The sequence below is a fragment of the Cavia porcellus genome, unplaced genomic scaffold, assembly GCF_034190915.1.
Source record: "Cavia porcellus strain 051 isolate PalLab524CR breed Dunkin Hartley unplaced genomic scaffold, mCavPor4.1 scaffold_10, whole genome shotgun sequence".
NCBI lineage: Eukaryota > Metazoa > Chordata > Mammalia > Rodentia > Caviidae > Cavia > Cavia porcellus.
In genome coordinates this window covers 477,919-493,811 of record NW_026947493.1, presented here as the reverse complement: position 1 = coordinate 493,811, position 15,893 = coordinate 477,919, and the positions used below count along the sequence as shown (strand labels likewise).

Sequence of the window (15,893 nt, the reverse complement as noted above, 5' to 3'; positions counted from 1 at the left end):
TGCCTGGGAGAGGGGCAGGCGGAGACCCTGTCACAATACCCAGGGCTGGTCAGTTTGTCTTGAGGCCACTTAACCTTTGAGACCTCTCCACCTATCTCAAAATAGGTGGCTACACTTACACTTCAGGAGTGTTCTAGGGGATCAAAACAACGATTTACCCTCCTCCCACTTTCCAGACCCTATGTGGTATCTCTGAGGCCCGCTGGGTGTTTCCTATCTGCAGCCCTAGCACAGGAAGAACCCAGTCAGTTAAAAGACCCTGGTGCAGAAATACCTGGGTAGTGACTTTCCTGGGCTATCTTCGAAAGTATAAAACAATCGTTTAAATTGGGAAGGGAGAGAAAGACAGCGAGAGACAGAACAGAATCAAAGCTCACCTTTATTTTGTTTACTTTTGTGTGTTCTATTTCACAATAGAACACTGTTTTTATATCAAGATACAGGCATAAACCATTCCACTTTCCTGGGAAAACAAACATGACTTACGTTGTGGACCAGAAAGAAATGGAAAGTGAGAGGCCAGAGCATTTCCATATCACCACCAAAGTGACTGGGAGGGACAGGAGGTCAAAGCTCAGATTCCAGGTTAAGCTCAGAGCTCTGGAGCTGATAAGCCAGTTTTGCATCCCAGCCTGGGTTCCCCCAGTGCCGTAGCCTTGGGCTAAGCAGTTACTCAGCCTCCCTGAGCCTCAGCTCCCTCCTCTGCTGGAGTGGGAACAACTCCCTTCATCCTGTGGCATTGTGAGGCAGATCAAATAAGAATAAATATGGTATCTGGCACATAAACAAAACCCATAAAAAGGTTTTAGGTTGTTAAAAACAGCAAAACCCATTAAAAAAAATCTACTTTTTTCCTTGCTACTTAGTAAGAAGATGGAAATCCTGCACCTTCCTTGTAGAGCTCAAAGGAGATCGGTAGGCATCACATTATCCAGCCCGTGACACCAGGAAGCTGTGTTCTCCCCAGCTAATTAACGAAGTCTTACTGTAACCAGAAGCACCTTTCCATTCTCCTCAGGAAGCCTGCTTCTAGATGAAAACTCACCAGCAATTACAGCTCATCCTGGTCTTTGGGAGAGGTGGGTCAGGAGCTGTAATCTGTGACTTCTAACAACCCTGTGCTTCTGTCCTCCCTAAAATAAGCCCTAGGGGCCTGCTGCCTCCTGCCTCATCATCTATAACCAGAGGCATCAAGAAGGTTCTCTCAGGGCCACCCAGAAGCCCCTGGATCCCAGCCCCACTCACCAAGGCAGAGAAAGAAGGCATAAAAGGTATAGGTGGAATCTGAAAGCCAGGACTGCGGTCCTCCCGGGGCCACTGCTATTTCAGGAAGGCCAGTGGGAATCCCACTCTGGTGGTCAGTGAGCACTTCCACCACACTGGTGGTCCGTGAGGCACTTCTAGGTCAGGTTCTGGCTCATGGAGACCTGAAGTCCAGCGAAGGTCACATGAGTGTCTGTTCAAATGTCACCTCCCTGGATAAGCCTTCCTGGAGCACTAGCTCTTTTCACACAGCTTAATCTACCTGTGTGGCACCTGTCACCAACTGCCATGCCTCTGTTTGATGCTTCCTAACCACCTCCCAGCAGAATGGAGGCCCCAGGCAAGGCAGGTGGCCTGCTTGTCTAGTTCACTGTCACACCCGGAACACAGAAGGAAGAGCTGGTTGTGGTGGTGCATGTGTCAGAAGCCAATGTGGGCTATGCAGTGAGTTCAAGGCCAATCTGAGCTGCCAAGTGAGACCCCCCACCTCAAGTTCAAAACAAATAATAAATATAAATCAATATAGCAGGTGCAATCAATATCTTAAGAGTGAGTAAAAGAGTTAAAGGTGGGCAGGGGATTTAGTTCAGCAGCATAAGCACCTGCCTGGCAAGTAAAGTTCAATCTCTGGTACCACCAAAAAAAAAAAGTTAAAGGTTAAAGGGGCGGCTAGAAGCCTGGGATTTCAAATGTCACTTCTACTTACTCCCTGGGTAACTGAGGAAGCCTCACAGGCCCTCTGCTGTAATTCCGAGGTGCAAATACCACCTCATAACCCTGACTGATGTCACCAGGAGCTGTACCACAGGGCATCTGTGACCATGATGTCCTCGCCGGGCTGGCAAGGTGCACACTTGATGTAGGTCCAGTTGGTGGAACAGACACTTCCCATACCAAATCCACACCCTGCTCGAGTCTGTGGTGTCTGGTGAAACTCCAAGGCACGTTCTCCCTCCCTCATGTGCATGTGTCCTGCAGCCATGCCCTACAGTGACCAAGATGGCCCCTGGAGCTGACTGACAGAAGGTCTTGGAGTGCCCAGAGGCCACACACCTACTGGGAACAAATCGTGCCTGCGGATGGTATGAGGGCACCCATGTTCCCTTTCACCCCTACCATGCCCACCCACCCTGTAGGCCTCTTCTTCCTCTAGCAGAAGCCCCCGGTGACTCAGCCCAGGCCCACGCATCGAGCCACACCAGTGATCAACCGAGACACCACACCATGCAGCGAGTCTGCCAGAGCCAGCAGAGATGGGTTCTGAGGCGCAGAGCTGCTCCCCGTGGCTGCAGGCCAAGCTCTGCAGACAGGGTTCACTGCCTAGCAGGGAAAGCCTAGTGTGCCACGGTCCACGCCCACCTGCTCTACCTAGGCCACACTGGGGTTCCTCCAATCTCCATGGCACAAGACAACAGAGAAGGAGAAAGCAGGCCTGGGAGGCTGAGATGGCCATTTCCCAGGGCTCCATATGGAACAGGGCCCTGCACCAGGATAGACCCACCTGAGTACAGGCAGAGGCCTGAGAAACACGTCTACATTACCACTTTCTGGTGCCCTTCGAGGGCAGCCACGCTAGGCTCCCTGTGCTCTATGGCAGGGCACAAAGGGACCAGCAGAGGAGCCAAAGGGTCAGCTAAAGGGTGATCCTGCTGCGTCACCTGGATGGCACCCGGTGAACACAGCTGGCTCCCAAAGGACTTCCTGGAGAGGGGGACCCCTCAGAGATGTGGCCCCAGGTTTGCAGCCAAGGCAGCAGCCGAGAGCCACTGGCACGGAGGAGGGGAGCAGCAGGGCCCCACCTCGACAGAACGCTGTGGGCCTGCACTTTGCAGTCATCACCCCCCCCCCACACACACACACACCTGCTTTGGCCCACTGAGGCCACCTCCTGGGCACTCTGGTCACACACATCCAGGACGCCAGCACAGCCTTCCGCACAGCCCAGTCAGTGTCCCTCCGCCAGGAGCTGGCCACCCGGGTTTGTATTTCTTTCAGTCCTGACAACAACCCAGGGAGAAAAAAAAAGTATTACTGTTACCTGCCTCTGTGTGGTACTAGGGACTCGCACAGCATGCCTTGCATGTGCTAGGCAAGGGCTTTACCACTGAGCTGCATCCACAACCGTTTTTATTTTTTAAAACAGACTCTTGCTAGGTTGCCCCAGCCTGGCCTAAAGCCTGTGATACTCCTGCCTCAGCCTGCTAGGTCACTGGGATCACAGCCACACCTAGCTTGTTATCGTAATTGTATAGGGATAGGGATGTGGATAAGAGGTAGACAGCATGCCTAGCCTGGATCTACACCCAGCGCCACACTCAAAAACATTTTTTATAGAGGTCCAACTGAGGCTCTGAGGTGACTGACAGGCTGATGTCCTTAATCTACTCCCATCACAGCCACTGCCCACCATATCTGGCCTCTCAAGTGTGCCAGCCACTGAGGATGGGCTGAGGGGTCTTGGCCATGCCCCAAGCAGCAGCTTCTGGGGCTACAGGTACATAAAAGGTAGACAGTTATAAGCCGATGGGAATAGGTATGAATTCTGTGTGGATGTGTGGTATGGGGAATCAGGCAGACACACACACAGAGTTCTCAGGACTTCTGCAGGAGGCAGCAGAATCTATACATCCAGTTGTTTTTGTCCTGGTGGCTGCCGAGGTTTTGTACAACTCTGCTGAGGTCACTCAGAAGCACCTGCAGGAACCTCTTCACCACCACCTCCACCCTGTTCCTGCCCTTCCCCTCTGCACCTGCAGCAAGCAGGAGGAAACCATCCACATCAGCTCCAAGCCAATGGCTAGTGGAGTCCCCTCACCCTAGCCACCTCCGGGCCTCTTGGGACATCTGCAGGGGGCTTGTGGATTCAAACACATGTCCTAGCCAGGCAGGGGCACGCTGACACCAGCAATGGAGCCGACTCATCCAAAGGGCTGTGACTGTCTCTTCTTCCTCCAACTTCATGTACACAGAGCTGGGAAGCTCTGAACAAGGTGACAATGCTGGGCATGGTATGGGTATTTCTTTTATGGCATAAATTCTCATCACCAATTTAAAAAATAGAACAATGAATTAGACTCCTGGTCTCCCAAGTGTGTGTTTGAGACACTTCACTAGGTACAGGAAGAAAACTCTATTTGTTGGATGTCATTTTTTGAGACAGGGTTACTTTGTAGTTTGGGCTGGCCGTGAACTCACTATGCAGCCCAGAGTGGTCTGAAACACAATAATCCTCTTGCCTCAGCCTCCCAAACACTGGGATTATAGGTGTGTGCTACTACACCTGGGGAATACTTTTTAAAAAATTTATCCCTTTTATCTCAATTCACTTTTTCTTGTGGTATATTCTAGAATGTGCATATTTATATGTGACATACATGAACAATCCGTAATTAAACTGCAGCTAAAAGCTGGGTGTGGTGGCACGCAGTGTACTCCCAGTGGTTCAGGAGGGAGCTCCTGTCTCTAAACAAGAAAAACAACAACAAACTAAATCAAAAAATAAATAAAAGGCAGGCATACTGAGACTGAGGGTCAAACATTTATTTAACCAATAAAAGATGCAAAAATCTGAGAAACCAAGCCAGCCAAGCCAAAAGAGTGTACATTGCCCACCGAGGCAGAGGCTGCTTAATCAGAAACCCGCCAACTCCGGGTTGCGGTCTGTCTGAGTAGCTCCCACTGTAAACACCTGACAGTGGGAGACAAAAGTGACAAGAATATGTACGAGCCATTTCTTCCACTGTCAGTGCTCCTAGGGTGCTTACTTAGGTCACCTGAACTCGGCACTGAGCCCCAACGGTACACGGGGTGAACAGAGCCTTGTACCACCCAGCACCCTGGCTTTGAGGGGAACAGAGACGTGAATAATTAACATGTTTACAACTGGGCCATAATTTGTGCACCGCTGCCAAGTGGCTCTGAACCACCAGGGGTTCAAGGCGCCAGACAGGACAGTCCTGCATGTACCAGCGGTGGTTCGAGCCAGCTAGAACGTGTTAAATACACATTGGGGAATGTGTAATTATAACTGGAGTGCTCAGGGAGGCTGGGGCAGGGAGCAGGACGGAAGGAACAGATGAACACAAGAAGGGCAGAAGTGGCCGGACGGCACAGGACCATGCTGGTTTCATTAAGGATTTCAGACTTCACCTTGAGAACAGCAGTGACATTTCACACACCGCATGGCACCACTGCATCTGCACTGAAGTTGCAAGTGTGGTTTCTGGCAACAAGACCACTGCTGAGAGGTCAGCTGGCTGGTAGTGGTGGGCAGTACTGTAAGACAGGACTCCAGAGATAAGGTGGGGTATATGGGGAGGTGGGGTTCAGAGGCACGGGCTGCCTTTGGACCTGAGTGCAGGGTGCTGTTGGGACCCACAGATGGGCTTAGCCGAAAGGTAAACAGCACAGCCCAGGCAGTACTTAGCACCTGCAGCTGTCAGGGAGGAGACTTGTGAGGCCCAGGTCCCAAGACTGGCCGAGCCCAACAATTCATGGCTACACAGAAGCAGACAGAAGACATCAGAACCTGGGGAGTGGCAGAGCCGTAGGAGAGATGCCAGCAAACAGGAGAATGCATTTCAGGGGAGAAATCTATTCCATGAAGGCCAACAGTGCCCAGCACCAGAGGAAATGAAGGCTGCTGGGAGTCTCAGCTACTGAGGAAGCAAAGCAGATAGAGGGGTGAGGGAACACAGAATGGCAATAACAGAAGCTGGAATCCAACAAGGAGAACAGGAGCTGAGCCCGGTGTGACGCTAGCTGACACTACCCTCCTTAGAAACCAACCTCTCCTGGGGACGCAGTCTAGGGCTGCATCAGTGATGCTCATGATAGAAGCTGCAGATCTAGGAAGAACGCGGCTGGCTGATGAACTGCTCCTGGGGAAAGTCAGCTCTCTGAAAGCTTCAGGATGTGTGTTGCTTTGTTGTAAAATGTACCTGTTGATTGTTTCAAAGTGAGTATCAGCTAACATTTGTAGGGTACTTTCTGTGCATCAGACTGTTAGGAGGTACTGTGGCAGCCTCATTTTACAGGCGATGCCACCTTGAGGTGAAGAGACTTGCTCCGTGTTCCAGCTGGGAGTGCAGGAGATGGGAGGCAGGCCCAGTCTCCTCTCCACCGTACTCGGGGCTGGGGAGTGTGGGCGCCACAGTGTGTGGTCCATGGATGCCTGAGGGCTGCTGGCAGAGCCAGGAATTTTTAAAAATGCACCTACGTGCACACACCAACTTTTACATACAATGCGGAAAACTCAATAGAACTCCAACACTAAATAGTCTATATTTTTATTTTTATTTTTCAGTGCTGGGGATCAAAGTCAGGGCCTCTCACATGCATGCTAGCCCTATTTAGGTTTTTTTTCTTTGAGGTGGTGTTTCACGAAGTTGCCCAACTCATGGGCTCAAGAAATCCTGCTTTAGCTTCCTCAATAGCTGGGACTACAAGCATGAATCACCACACCTGGCTACAACCAGGAATTTTGTCTGGGGCAGGAATTGAGGATAATGATTCCTTGTGATATGAGGCTCCATGGGGCTAAGAATGGGTTAGGTGGTAAGAGAACAGCTGGAGAAAGGGGGCCCAGAAGGAAGCTGGCTTAGAAAAGGGGAAACCGGCACCAATCTCTGCGTGGACATCTCACAAGGCTGAGACAGAGACCCAGTCCACAAGCAAAGCCACAAAATCTCTGATGACGAAGGAACCTTAATATCCACCTTTTAACATCTTTTGAACATTAACAAGAATCGCAATCAATTCATGGCTCTGAGCCAGCACATTTTCTTTTTAAATGAATCAGTCTTTCTATATATTAAGGGAGCATATCGTCATTCCAAACCTACATATATGTTCATGCTGAGCGACTCTGAAACATATCTAAGGCAATTCCAATCAGCAAGTTCGAGGGCCACAGATCTAATTCAAGACTCCCCGTGTAGGGGCGGAGAAAGCAGAGGCCAAGCAACTTGCCAACTTCGTTAAGAGCAAAGCTCTGAGAAGATCATCTACCCTTTTATAGTTTGCTGCTAATTTCCTCACCAAACCAGAATCTGCAAATGTTAAACACCTCTGGGAAAGGCTCGAACTTTAATCTACATCAGAGCAAATAGTAGAGTAAGCTGATCTTTCAGATCTGGTGCCTAGAGAAATTTTGGTAAAGGAAGTAACAGAGGAACATGGACAGGAGCAGCCTGGAAGCTAAAACAAAACTAATTTGAGGGAATCCAAGAGGTCACAGAGTATGGCACAGGGCTGGACTTGAGATGTAGAATAGATACCTGATCAGGACTTAGCATTCAAAAACCAGCAGGAAAGAAGCTGCTTCCCTAACTGGGAGGCGGTTCAGGGCCAGAAGTGTTTTGCTAACTCAGTTTCAACCAGTTTTCTAAGTTCTGAGTAACAGGTGCATTTATCAATTTCCACCGCTGCCAGACTCCATGTCTTTAATGAAAACATCATTGCTGGGGATTTACCACTCGCTGTATAATTATACCGCCATGTAATGGCAGGCTGAGCATCAAGGCTACATTTCTCTACCTGTCTGAGTCAGGCAGAGGTGCAAGGTGCTGTGGGTGGCAGGTCCTAGCACACTAGAGACTTCTCTGGTGCAGGAGTGGGGAGACAAGGATTGGGAGAGGCAAGGAGACACAGGCCAAGACACTTCCTCTTTGACTTGGTTACAATTAGGCCAGAGAGTCCCGACACTCAGCAACAAGTGCCAGCCTTCTCTTTCATGAAGTGACACCCCAAGGCAGAGGGCACTGTGGCACACCTCATGAGGACTCTATGTGATCTCTACTACCAGGTCATCAGGAGCCCCGAGTTTACTTCAGTGCACTGAAGATCTGACACTGCTGCTCTGGGATGTCAAGCCCTGAAAGCTCCGTCAGGTGTTTTGTTTGTTTTTGCTTTTTTTTTTTTGTACTGGGAGTTGAACTCTCAACCTTGCATTTGCCAGGCAGGTGCTATGCTGCTATGCTAGCTCCACAACCCAATCAAGCGCCTCTCTCTTGGCACTGGAAATAAGGATGGCTGGTTAGGTACCTTTTGAGAGATTGGTGGAGCAGGAGTGGCCAAGAGACAGAACCAGATCTGTGGTTTGTGGCCCTTGAAGTACAGGCTGCAGTTACCAAGATTGGGGTTTGTTCCTTTCCATTTGTATCTTCCTCTTCCACCTCAGCCTGGCCAATCATCTATCCATTCCTTCTGCTCTTAAGAGCTTATGCCTAAGAGGTTGGAGATGAAAACAAGGGCTTTGAACCCAAAGCCATTTCACCACTGGCTCATTCCCCAGGACAGAGGCATGATGGAAGAGCGGCAGGCCCAAGGTGCAGATTCCAGGATGAGCAATGGTTTCCAGTGATCGGTGCCTAAGCCTGATGCCAGTTAGTGGATACACAGCAGCTCAAAGCTCAAAACCTTGGCAGTTCTAAGATAGCAGAGTCCTCCATATTAAGGCAGTAACAAGGATGGCTTTTCCTATGGAGATTTTTGTATTGAGCTCCAGCTGGTTAGAAAGCACTTGGACAGCTCTCCCATGCGCCACCCAAAGGTATGGCCAGCCACATGCTTAAAAACCAAAACATCAGCACTCTATACTCTCTGGGCCAACATACTAATCCAAAGCTTAGCAAGCTTGTTTTGCAAGGAAGCAGACTGCAGTAAACTTTACCAGGAGACAAAATTGAGATGCTACACACAGACGATTTTGTTATAAAACACACATTTCTGCAGTTCCTTTATTAACAAAATTCAAACTACATTAAGGGCAATTTTTCTTTCTTTTTATTAATACAGGTCTGCTAATGAGACAAGTATATTTTGTGGGGAGAGGGAGGATGATACTTTGCTTAACTGAATTCAAAGTTTTAAATCTTCCCCATAAAACAGATCTATCAGTATAAATTATTCTTAGCTCGTGGGCCATACCAAAACAGGCAAGTGCAGTTTGGTGATTCTGTGATGACAGGGCCAGGGCACAGCCCAAGAGGTTGTATTTTATTTTTACATGCTTCCTGGGGGGATTCTGGTAACACCAGGCTGTTTGGGTTCCTGTGGATTCTAAGCTCTTCAAAGTCCCTTTTGTCCACTCCAGGGGCCTCGGCTTTCCAGGGAGAGAACACAACTCTACTGCCTACCAGTTTGGCCTCCCCCAAACCCTAGCTGATCCAGAATGCCACTGCCCTGTTGGGCTTACCCTTAATGAGTGGCTAGGAGGATTAAGCGAGATGATCCATAAGGTGCTATTAGTATGCTATGTCCCAGATACTGAGGACCTGCCAACTGTGTTCAGTCTTTTGGCTGCAGGTGAAGACTGATAAAAACAAAATGCATTGCTGCCTAACCACATATATGCCTGCAAGTGGCCCCTGCCCGACTTCTCATTATACAGAAAGTGCCCCCCAGCACCTACCAGGTCAGATTCATTTCGGCCTAAACAAATGGGCTATGCTACACCAGATTCATGCCTGGTTTTCCTTTGTGACATCCGTCCAGAGCCTGTGGTCCAGACCCCTCCCACACACCTAGTACCTTCAAGCAGGAGGCCACCCAGTCTTCATTCAGTGCCTTCAATAGCAGGAAACCCAGTCTCTTCAGATAGTGGCACCAGTCCAGAATCGGTGAAGAAAAAGCTCTTCCCACAGTGCCCTATATGCACGGGTGCTTTGCTAGCTGTTGAGTTTGAATCCTGGTTCTTCGCCCTCTGATGACCCTTCTCTGCCTCGATTCCCTTAAGCCTAATACAAGGATAACAATAGCACCTACTTTATAGTGCTGTCGGATAAATTAACTGATTCATGTAATCCACTTAGCATTGTGCCAGACACAGCGTGGGGCTACCTAAGCACTTGCTATTATTGTTGTTGTCTTAAACCATGAAGCCCAAAGTCATGCCTGACAGAACCCCAACATTTTCCTGGGAATACCACCACGTTAAACGGAACATCGAATGAGGGCCAAATGAAACCAGTTTTGTCACTTACTGATTAAACAGAATTATGGTTCCCATTTTAGTGGAAACCGGGTGTTAAAAGAGGGAGGTTGAAGTAACCTGCACCGGTGTCAGGTGGGAGCAGAATCCTACCTCTTGGGGAGTGTGGGGTGTGGGGACTCAAGCCCATGTCTGTGTAGTTCCAGAACACTGCTTCTCTACGTAGTCTCCAGAATCAAAAGTACGATCATCAGCAGCAACCAGTTAACAAAACTCAGCTGATCATGATTTTGGAGAACTCACTCGATTTTCTGTCTGTGATCTGTTTGGCTTGCACAAACTAGAGTTCACATCAGGCCTATTTGAACCCAATGAGGCAGTAAGTCAGTCTGGAAAACATCATGCGACGTATTCCAAAGGTCAAAGCTGAGTTCTAGGACAGCCTTTACCGGACACTGCCATGAAAGTTAAGTCTATACAGCCAGCAAGGTTCAACTGGTGAATACTTTAACCAGAACCTCCCATCGCTTTGTCAAAGTCCCAGAGACCAGCGAATGCACTTCCGGGTGTTAAGTCAATAGCCAGAGAAATGCCTGAGGAATGCCGTTTACTTTGTTTCCAAAAACAAACCTTATTCCCTTTGGGCTCAGTCACGTTTACTATTATAGGAAGCTGTCTCCCTTCCCCTCAGCAAAAGAAAAAAAAAAGAGAGAGAGAGAGAGAGAGAGAGAGAGAGAGAGAGAGAGAGAGAGAGAGAGAGAAAAGAAAAGAAGGGAGAAATCGAGGGGCTCCCCCAGCCTGCAGGGTGCCGCAGCACCCACCCAAGTCGTACCGGAGTGCCCAGCCGCGAGGGCGTTTCCCCGCATCACCGAAAACTCATCTCTCCCAAGGAAGCAGCAGCTGCTGTCCTTGGCTTCAGCCAGGGCCACTAGGATCGCGCGCGCAAACAAACCCTCGTCCGCCAAAAGAAACCTCCTGTTTTATATTTCAGCACATCGTTCTATCACTTCCGCCAAAGAGGTAAACGCCAGGGCGATCGGTTCGTCCTCAAGGCCACATTTAACTACGTCTAGACCGCCTGCAGGAGAAACGGCGCAATATCCAAGCGCAGAGGAGCGGGGGAGACAGGGAGCCCGGTGGGGGTGGGGGACTGGCAGAAGGGATCTTGGCCCTCCCAGAGCCGCGACTCCAACAAGGCCGCAGGTCGCGCGTGGAAACCCCAAAGGGCGCAGAGCATCAGGGGCTTTGGCGGGGGGGGGGGGGTGTCCTGGAGCCAGCTCTCCTGCAGCCTGCGCGCCAGAGGCCGTCGGGGCGATAGCGCAAGACTCCGCTCCCCCCCCCCCCAGCGACAACAGCCACGGTGACAAGATGGCAGCCCAGCGCCCGGCAGTCGTGCCACAGGCGCGCAGGGCCCAGACAGCTGCCCCCGCCCCCCAATAACGCCTTGGCGCCCTGGGGCTCGGCCCCCAGCGGGTTTGGTTATTAAAACCCCAACCTTAAATAAAACACCTGGAGCTCGCGCCCTGCTCCAGGAGCTAGGCCGGCGGCGCGCGCGCACCCCAAGCCCTCAGCAGCCCGCCCGGCCGCCCGCCCGCGCCCCGCACTCCGAGCCCCGCGCCCGCCATGGGGGAGGGGCGCTTGGTCGCGGGAGCCCAGGAAACATGGCTGCTCGTCCTAGTTCGGCGTCGCGGCGTGGCCACCAGCCCCCGGATCCGAGTTTGGGAAAGGTTCCGAAGGTGGGTGTGTGGGGGCTCGGAAGGGGATCGCGGCGGGAGGGGCGCACGCTAGAAGTCATTAGCCTTAAGAACGTTTATTTAAAAAAAAAATCTCCTCCCCCACCCCTTTTGTCCCTCTTTCGCGAGCTTTCTCCACGCTCCTCTCTAAAGTACCCAAAGTGCCCCCGCCCTCGCGCCCCACCCCGCCTCTAGGCCGGGGGCAGCGCCTGGGCCGAGGACCCGGGGCTAGGGGCGCAGCGTGAGAACCCGCTCCCGGCGCGCGCCCCGCCCCTTGCGCACACTCGGGAAGTTTAAAGAGCCGGTTCGACCCGCTTTCGATCTCGCTCCCGGTTGGCCAGCAGTGTCGCTCGGGTTCGCAGGGCAAACGCGCCCGCACACTCGTCGGGCGCGACCCCGGCCCCTCCCGGGCGCGCTTCCCCTCCCCCTTGGCGCGGGGGGCTTCCGGAAAGTACGCGGGAACATCGCGGGCGCCCCTCCCCCGGCACCACACCCAGCCCCCAACGCTTGCTCGTAATGGGGCGCAGCTATCGGGGTCCACGGAAACTCCAGCGGGCGCCACGGCGCCCCCTCCGCGCCCCGAGAGCCACGAGGCGCTCGCACGTCTACAGTGCACAGCTGCCTTAGGAAGGGGGTTGGGAACGGCGACAAAAAGGATCTTGTTTTCGAAAGTCTCGATCAGGTCTGGAGGAGGAACTAGGGGAAAGAGGAAGAAGCCGGCCTGCTTCGGCCGGAGAATCGGGGCTTCCAGGCTGGAAGGGCGACGATCGGCGCGCGCTGCTCCCCAAACTCCAGGCCACTCCAGCCATCGAGGCTGAGGGGTGCTTCCCGACCGCCCGTCCCTGGTTCCCGCGAGGGACCCACGGGAACTCGGCCGGCATCTCCAAAGACCCAGGGGCCGCCAACTCGCAGAAAACACGCGCGTTGGGAAACGAGAGGGAGCCAGAAATAAAAAGCAGCGTTCAAGTCACCACCGTCTGCGGCCCCTCCGCGGCGGTGGGCTCTCACGTCCCCACCCGCGTAAGTTTCCTCTGGCCGCTACTCAGTGCGTGACGGTGACGGGAGACAGACAGACCCCATCCCGGGCTGCGCGTCCGCCCCTTAGCTTCGGCCCGGTCGGTGCCCACCGCGGGTGCGGGCTCCTGGCGGCTCGAGTCCTGACAAAGTTTCCGTGCCCATTTATTAGCCTGGCGCCGCATGGCTGCCGGGGAGCCCACCCCAGGGAAAGCAGCCCGGGCTGGGGTGAGGTGGTTGGGGGGTCAGGGTCGACATATGAGCAGGGAGGGAGCTAGGGGAGAGGGCCCCGTAACGTCGCCGTTGGGCAACTTGCACCGCGATCGCGGGTTCCCCGACTCCGCCTAGGGGGGAGGTGATCGGGGGGAGATGATCCTCAGAGCCTCTGCTCGCTCCCCAATCCCTTCCCACCTCCTCCTCCTGGGTCCTCCGTGAGGAAGGAAAGCAAGAAAGCTTGGCATCGAGCTCCAAGGTGGGGTGGAAAGAGTGAGGGAGAGAGAGGAGCAGAGGAAGGAAGGCAGAGGGGAGGGAGGGAGGGAGAGAAAGGGCGCGTTCACGAACACTACAAAGTTACAAATATGGCTCCCCCGTCTCTCGCCTCATCACTGCAAAGAGACGAAGGCGCACTCGGAACTCGGCCTCCCCAACTCCGCGCGGCCCCCTCCCCACACACCCCCAGGGGGCCTCAGCCCACATTTACCAAAACTAAACCGGACTCGCGGAGCCCAAAACTTATTGTGTGCGTGCGAACGGGAGAGGGGAGAGGGAGGGGGCGGCGCGGAAGGGGGCGCATTTATAAAATACACTCCCTTTTTGTTGTAGAATCTAGGAAGCAACCCCTCTCCTCCCCATCCCCCCATCACCTCCCCCCCAGGCGGAGTCAGGGAGCCGAGGGCGATCGCGCCCCTTTCTCCGACCCCGGCGCGTGCGCCCGCCGGCCCCCGATGGGTGCACACTCGCACACGCGGGAGCACACGTACAGGTAGTCACACACCAAGGGCAGCGGCGGCGGCGGCTGCCGGAACACGCACGGATGGCATTGCAATCCCCCCCCCCAACAACCTTGCAATTCATTTGCAGTCCGACCCCCAAGCCCACACCTCCCGGGCGCTCCCTAAAAAAAGTCCCTCCCCCAACGCATACACACACAAAGTAGGAGAATGGACCGACAGAGATATTTTTGGCAAATGCTCACATCAGAGGGCGTCCTGTTCCGCAGCTCTAAATGAATCCGTTTGTCCATTTCCATCTCTCGCGCTCTCTCTCTGCAGAGGCTCCCGCGCCGGCGGAATTCAATCAATAAACCCCGAACCCACGGCCGCGCGTTTTAGGACTTTGAAGGTTCAACCAGCTCCGCTCGGTTCTCGAGCCCCCAGCACCCGCGGCGCACACTAACCTGATCACCGTGGAGGCGGGATCTGCGGCCTGGCGGAAGAACGGCAGCAGCTTCAACCAATCGTCGCCGAGAGTGTCCGCACAACAGCCAGTGGTGGTGGCGGCGGGTGGGGAGGAAGGGTCCAATGGGCGGGCTGCGCAGCCGGCCTGGGAGGCTCAGCCATTTGGTTGTGGTGCCGGAGACTGAGCCCTTTAGATTTTTGAGGCGGCCGAGAAGCGCGGCGGTGGCGGCGGCAGCGGCTCCGTCGGCTGAGCGCGGGGGGTGGGCGGAATGGCAGGAGAAGGGAAGGTGACGGTCTAGAGGGCCGAGCTGCCCGGCCTCGGCGTTTGGCTGGGGGCGGGCCCGCAGGTGCGTTCCCGCTGGGGAGGGGCGCGGCCGGAGGGGTCGGGTAGGTCCCCGCCGGGCGAGGCTCGTGGGCCGCGGGCCGGGCTGCGGAAGGCGGCGGCGGGGGCCGCGGCGGGTGATAAGGGGCCCTGGCAGTGGGGGCGGGGCCTAGAAAGGGGAGGCAGCGGAGGAGACTAGGTCGGGGGGTGGGGGGGATCGCGCCAGGAGAACGCCGCTGTCTCCCGCCTCCGCGACGACCCCCGCCACCCCCCAGGGGCATCCGAGCCCGGCCTCCACCGTCGCCGCCTCCAGAATAAGTAAATAAAAACGAGGTGCTTCCACCTTTGGGTAACTTAGCGCGGCCTTGCCCCACGGAGAGGGCATTTCATTTTGCTGTCTTTTTTTTTTTTTTTTTGGCCACTTTGCGAGGAGCGATTGCCCACGGGCACCCAGGATCGCATTTAGGCGATACAGGAAGAACTGGACTAAGAACTGTTGCTGAATGTAGAATCTGAAAATGGAAAAGAAAAATGCTATACCAATAACGCCCGTTTTCCCCACCATGTAGACCTAGTGAAGGAACGTCAGAGTTTATTCTAATTATCCACCTGAGTCATTAGGTTCGATCGGAGCTGCCAGGGAGACTAGTGGCTCTAGTATGTTCAGGTTTTTTGGTTTGCTTTTTTTTTTTTTTAATCACAATATATTCTTTAAAAAAAAACCTTAAAGCCCTGTTTCCTCTGGTTACCAACTTATGGCTGGCTAATCTAGGACCTTGTCATGTCATCAGTGGGCTGCCTGTGGCTGTTAATAAATCACTGGGATGGTTGTCAAATAGGACATCTTTACTTTCTTCTGCCCCATGAATGTATTTTAATGTCTTTGTCCACGTCTACACTTTCTCCACACAACCCAAGGTAGTTTTCTTTTTGATACATTGTTTTTCAAGCAAAGATAAGCTGATATGTCTGTTGCAAATGTAAAATATTGTTACATAACACTGATAACAGTTTCACATTTCAACAGAAAACGTTTAGGAGGAAATAAGAAGCTACAGAATGTAACTAAAAGGCACATACAGGCTTACACTAGGGAAGAAACTGTAGTACCTATTATTGCAACCTGATGGCTTGCAAAAACTAAGGTCTTAGCAACTGAGCATCAGTTACAACTAAGAGTCAGTTCTTCCAGATAAATTAAGTGGAATTCTGAAAACTGACAAATGTTTACT

At 52.9% G+C, this 15,893-nt stretch overlaps 1 protein-coding gene and 1 long non-coding RNA gene across 2 annotated transcripts in view; one reads left to right on the top strand and one right to left on the bottom strand.

Moving 5' to 3' along the window:
- The window catches only part of Anp32a (acidic nuclear phosphoprotein 32 family member A), a 33,936-nt gene extending 19,612 nt beyond the window's left edge, over positions 1-14,324 (bottom strand). Inside the window, exon 1 of the mRNA XM_003480036.5 lies at positions 14,138-14,324. Within this exon, the coding sequence (XP_003480084.1) occupies positions 14,138-14,191 (54 nt within the window). The 5' untranslated portion in view covers positions 14,192-14,324. The remainder of the gene's footprint in view (positions 1-14,137) is intronic.
- Positions 11,941-15,497, top strand: LOC134477804 (uncharacterized). Its single transcript, XR_010050005.1, has 2 exons — positions 11,941-12,948; positions 14,214-15,497. It is a non-coding gene; the product is annotated as an uncharacterized LOC134477804 (long non-coding RNA).
- The last annotated feature ends 396 nt before the right edge of the window (positions 15,498-15,893 follow it).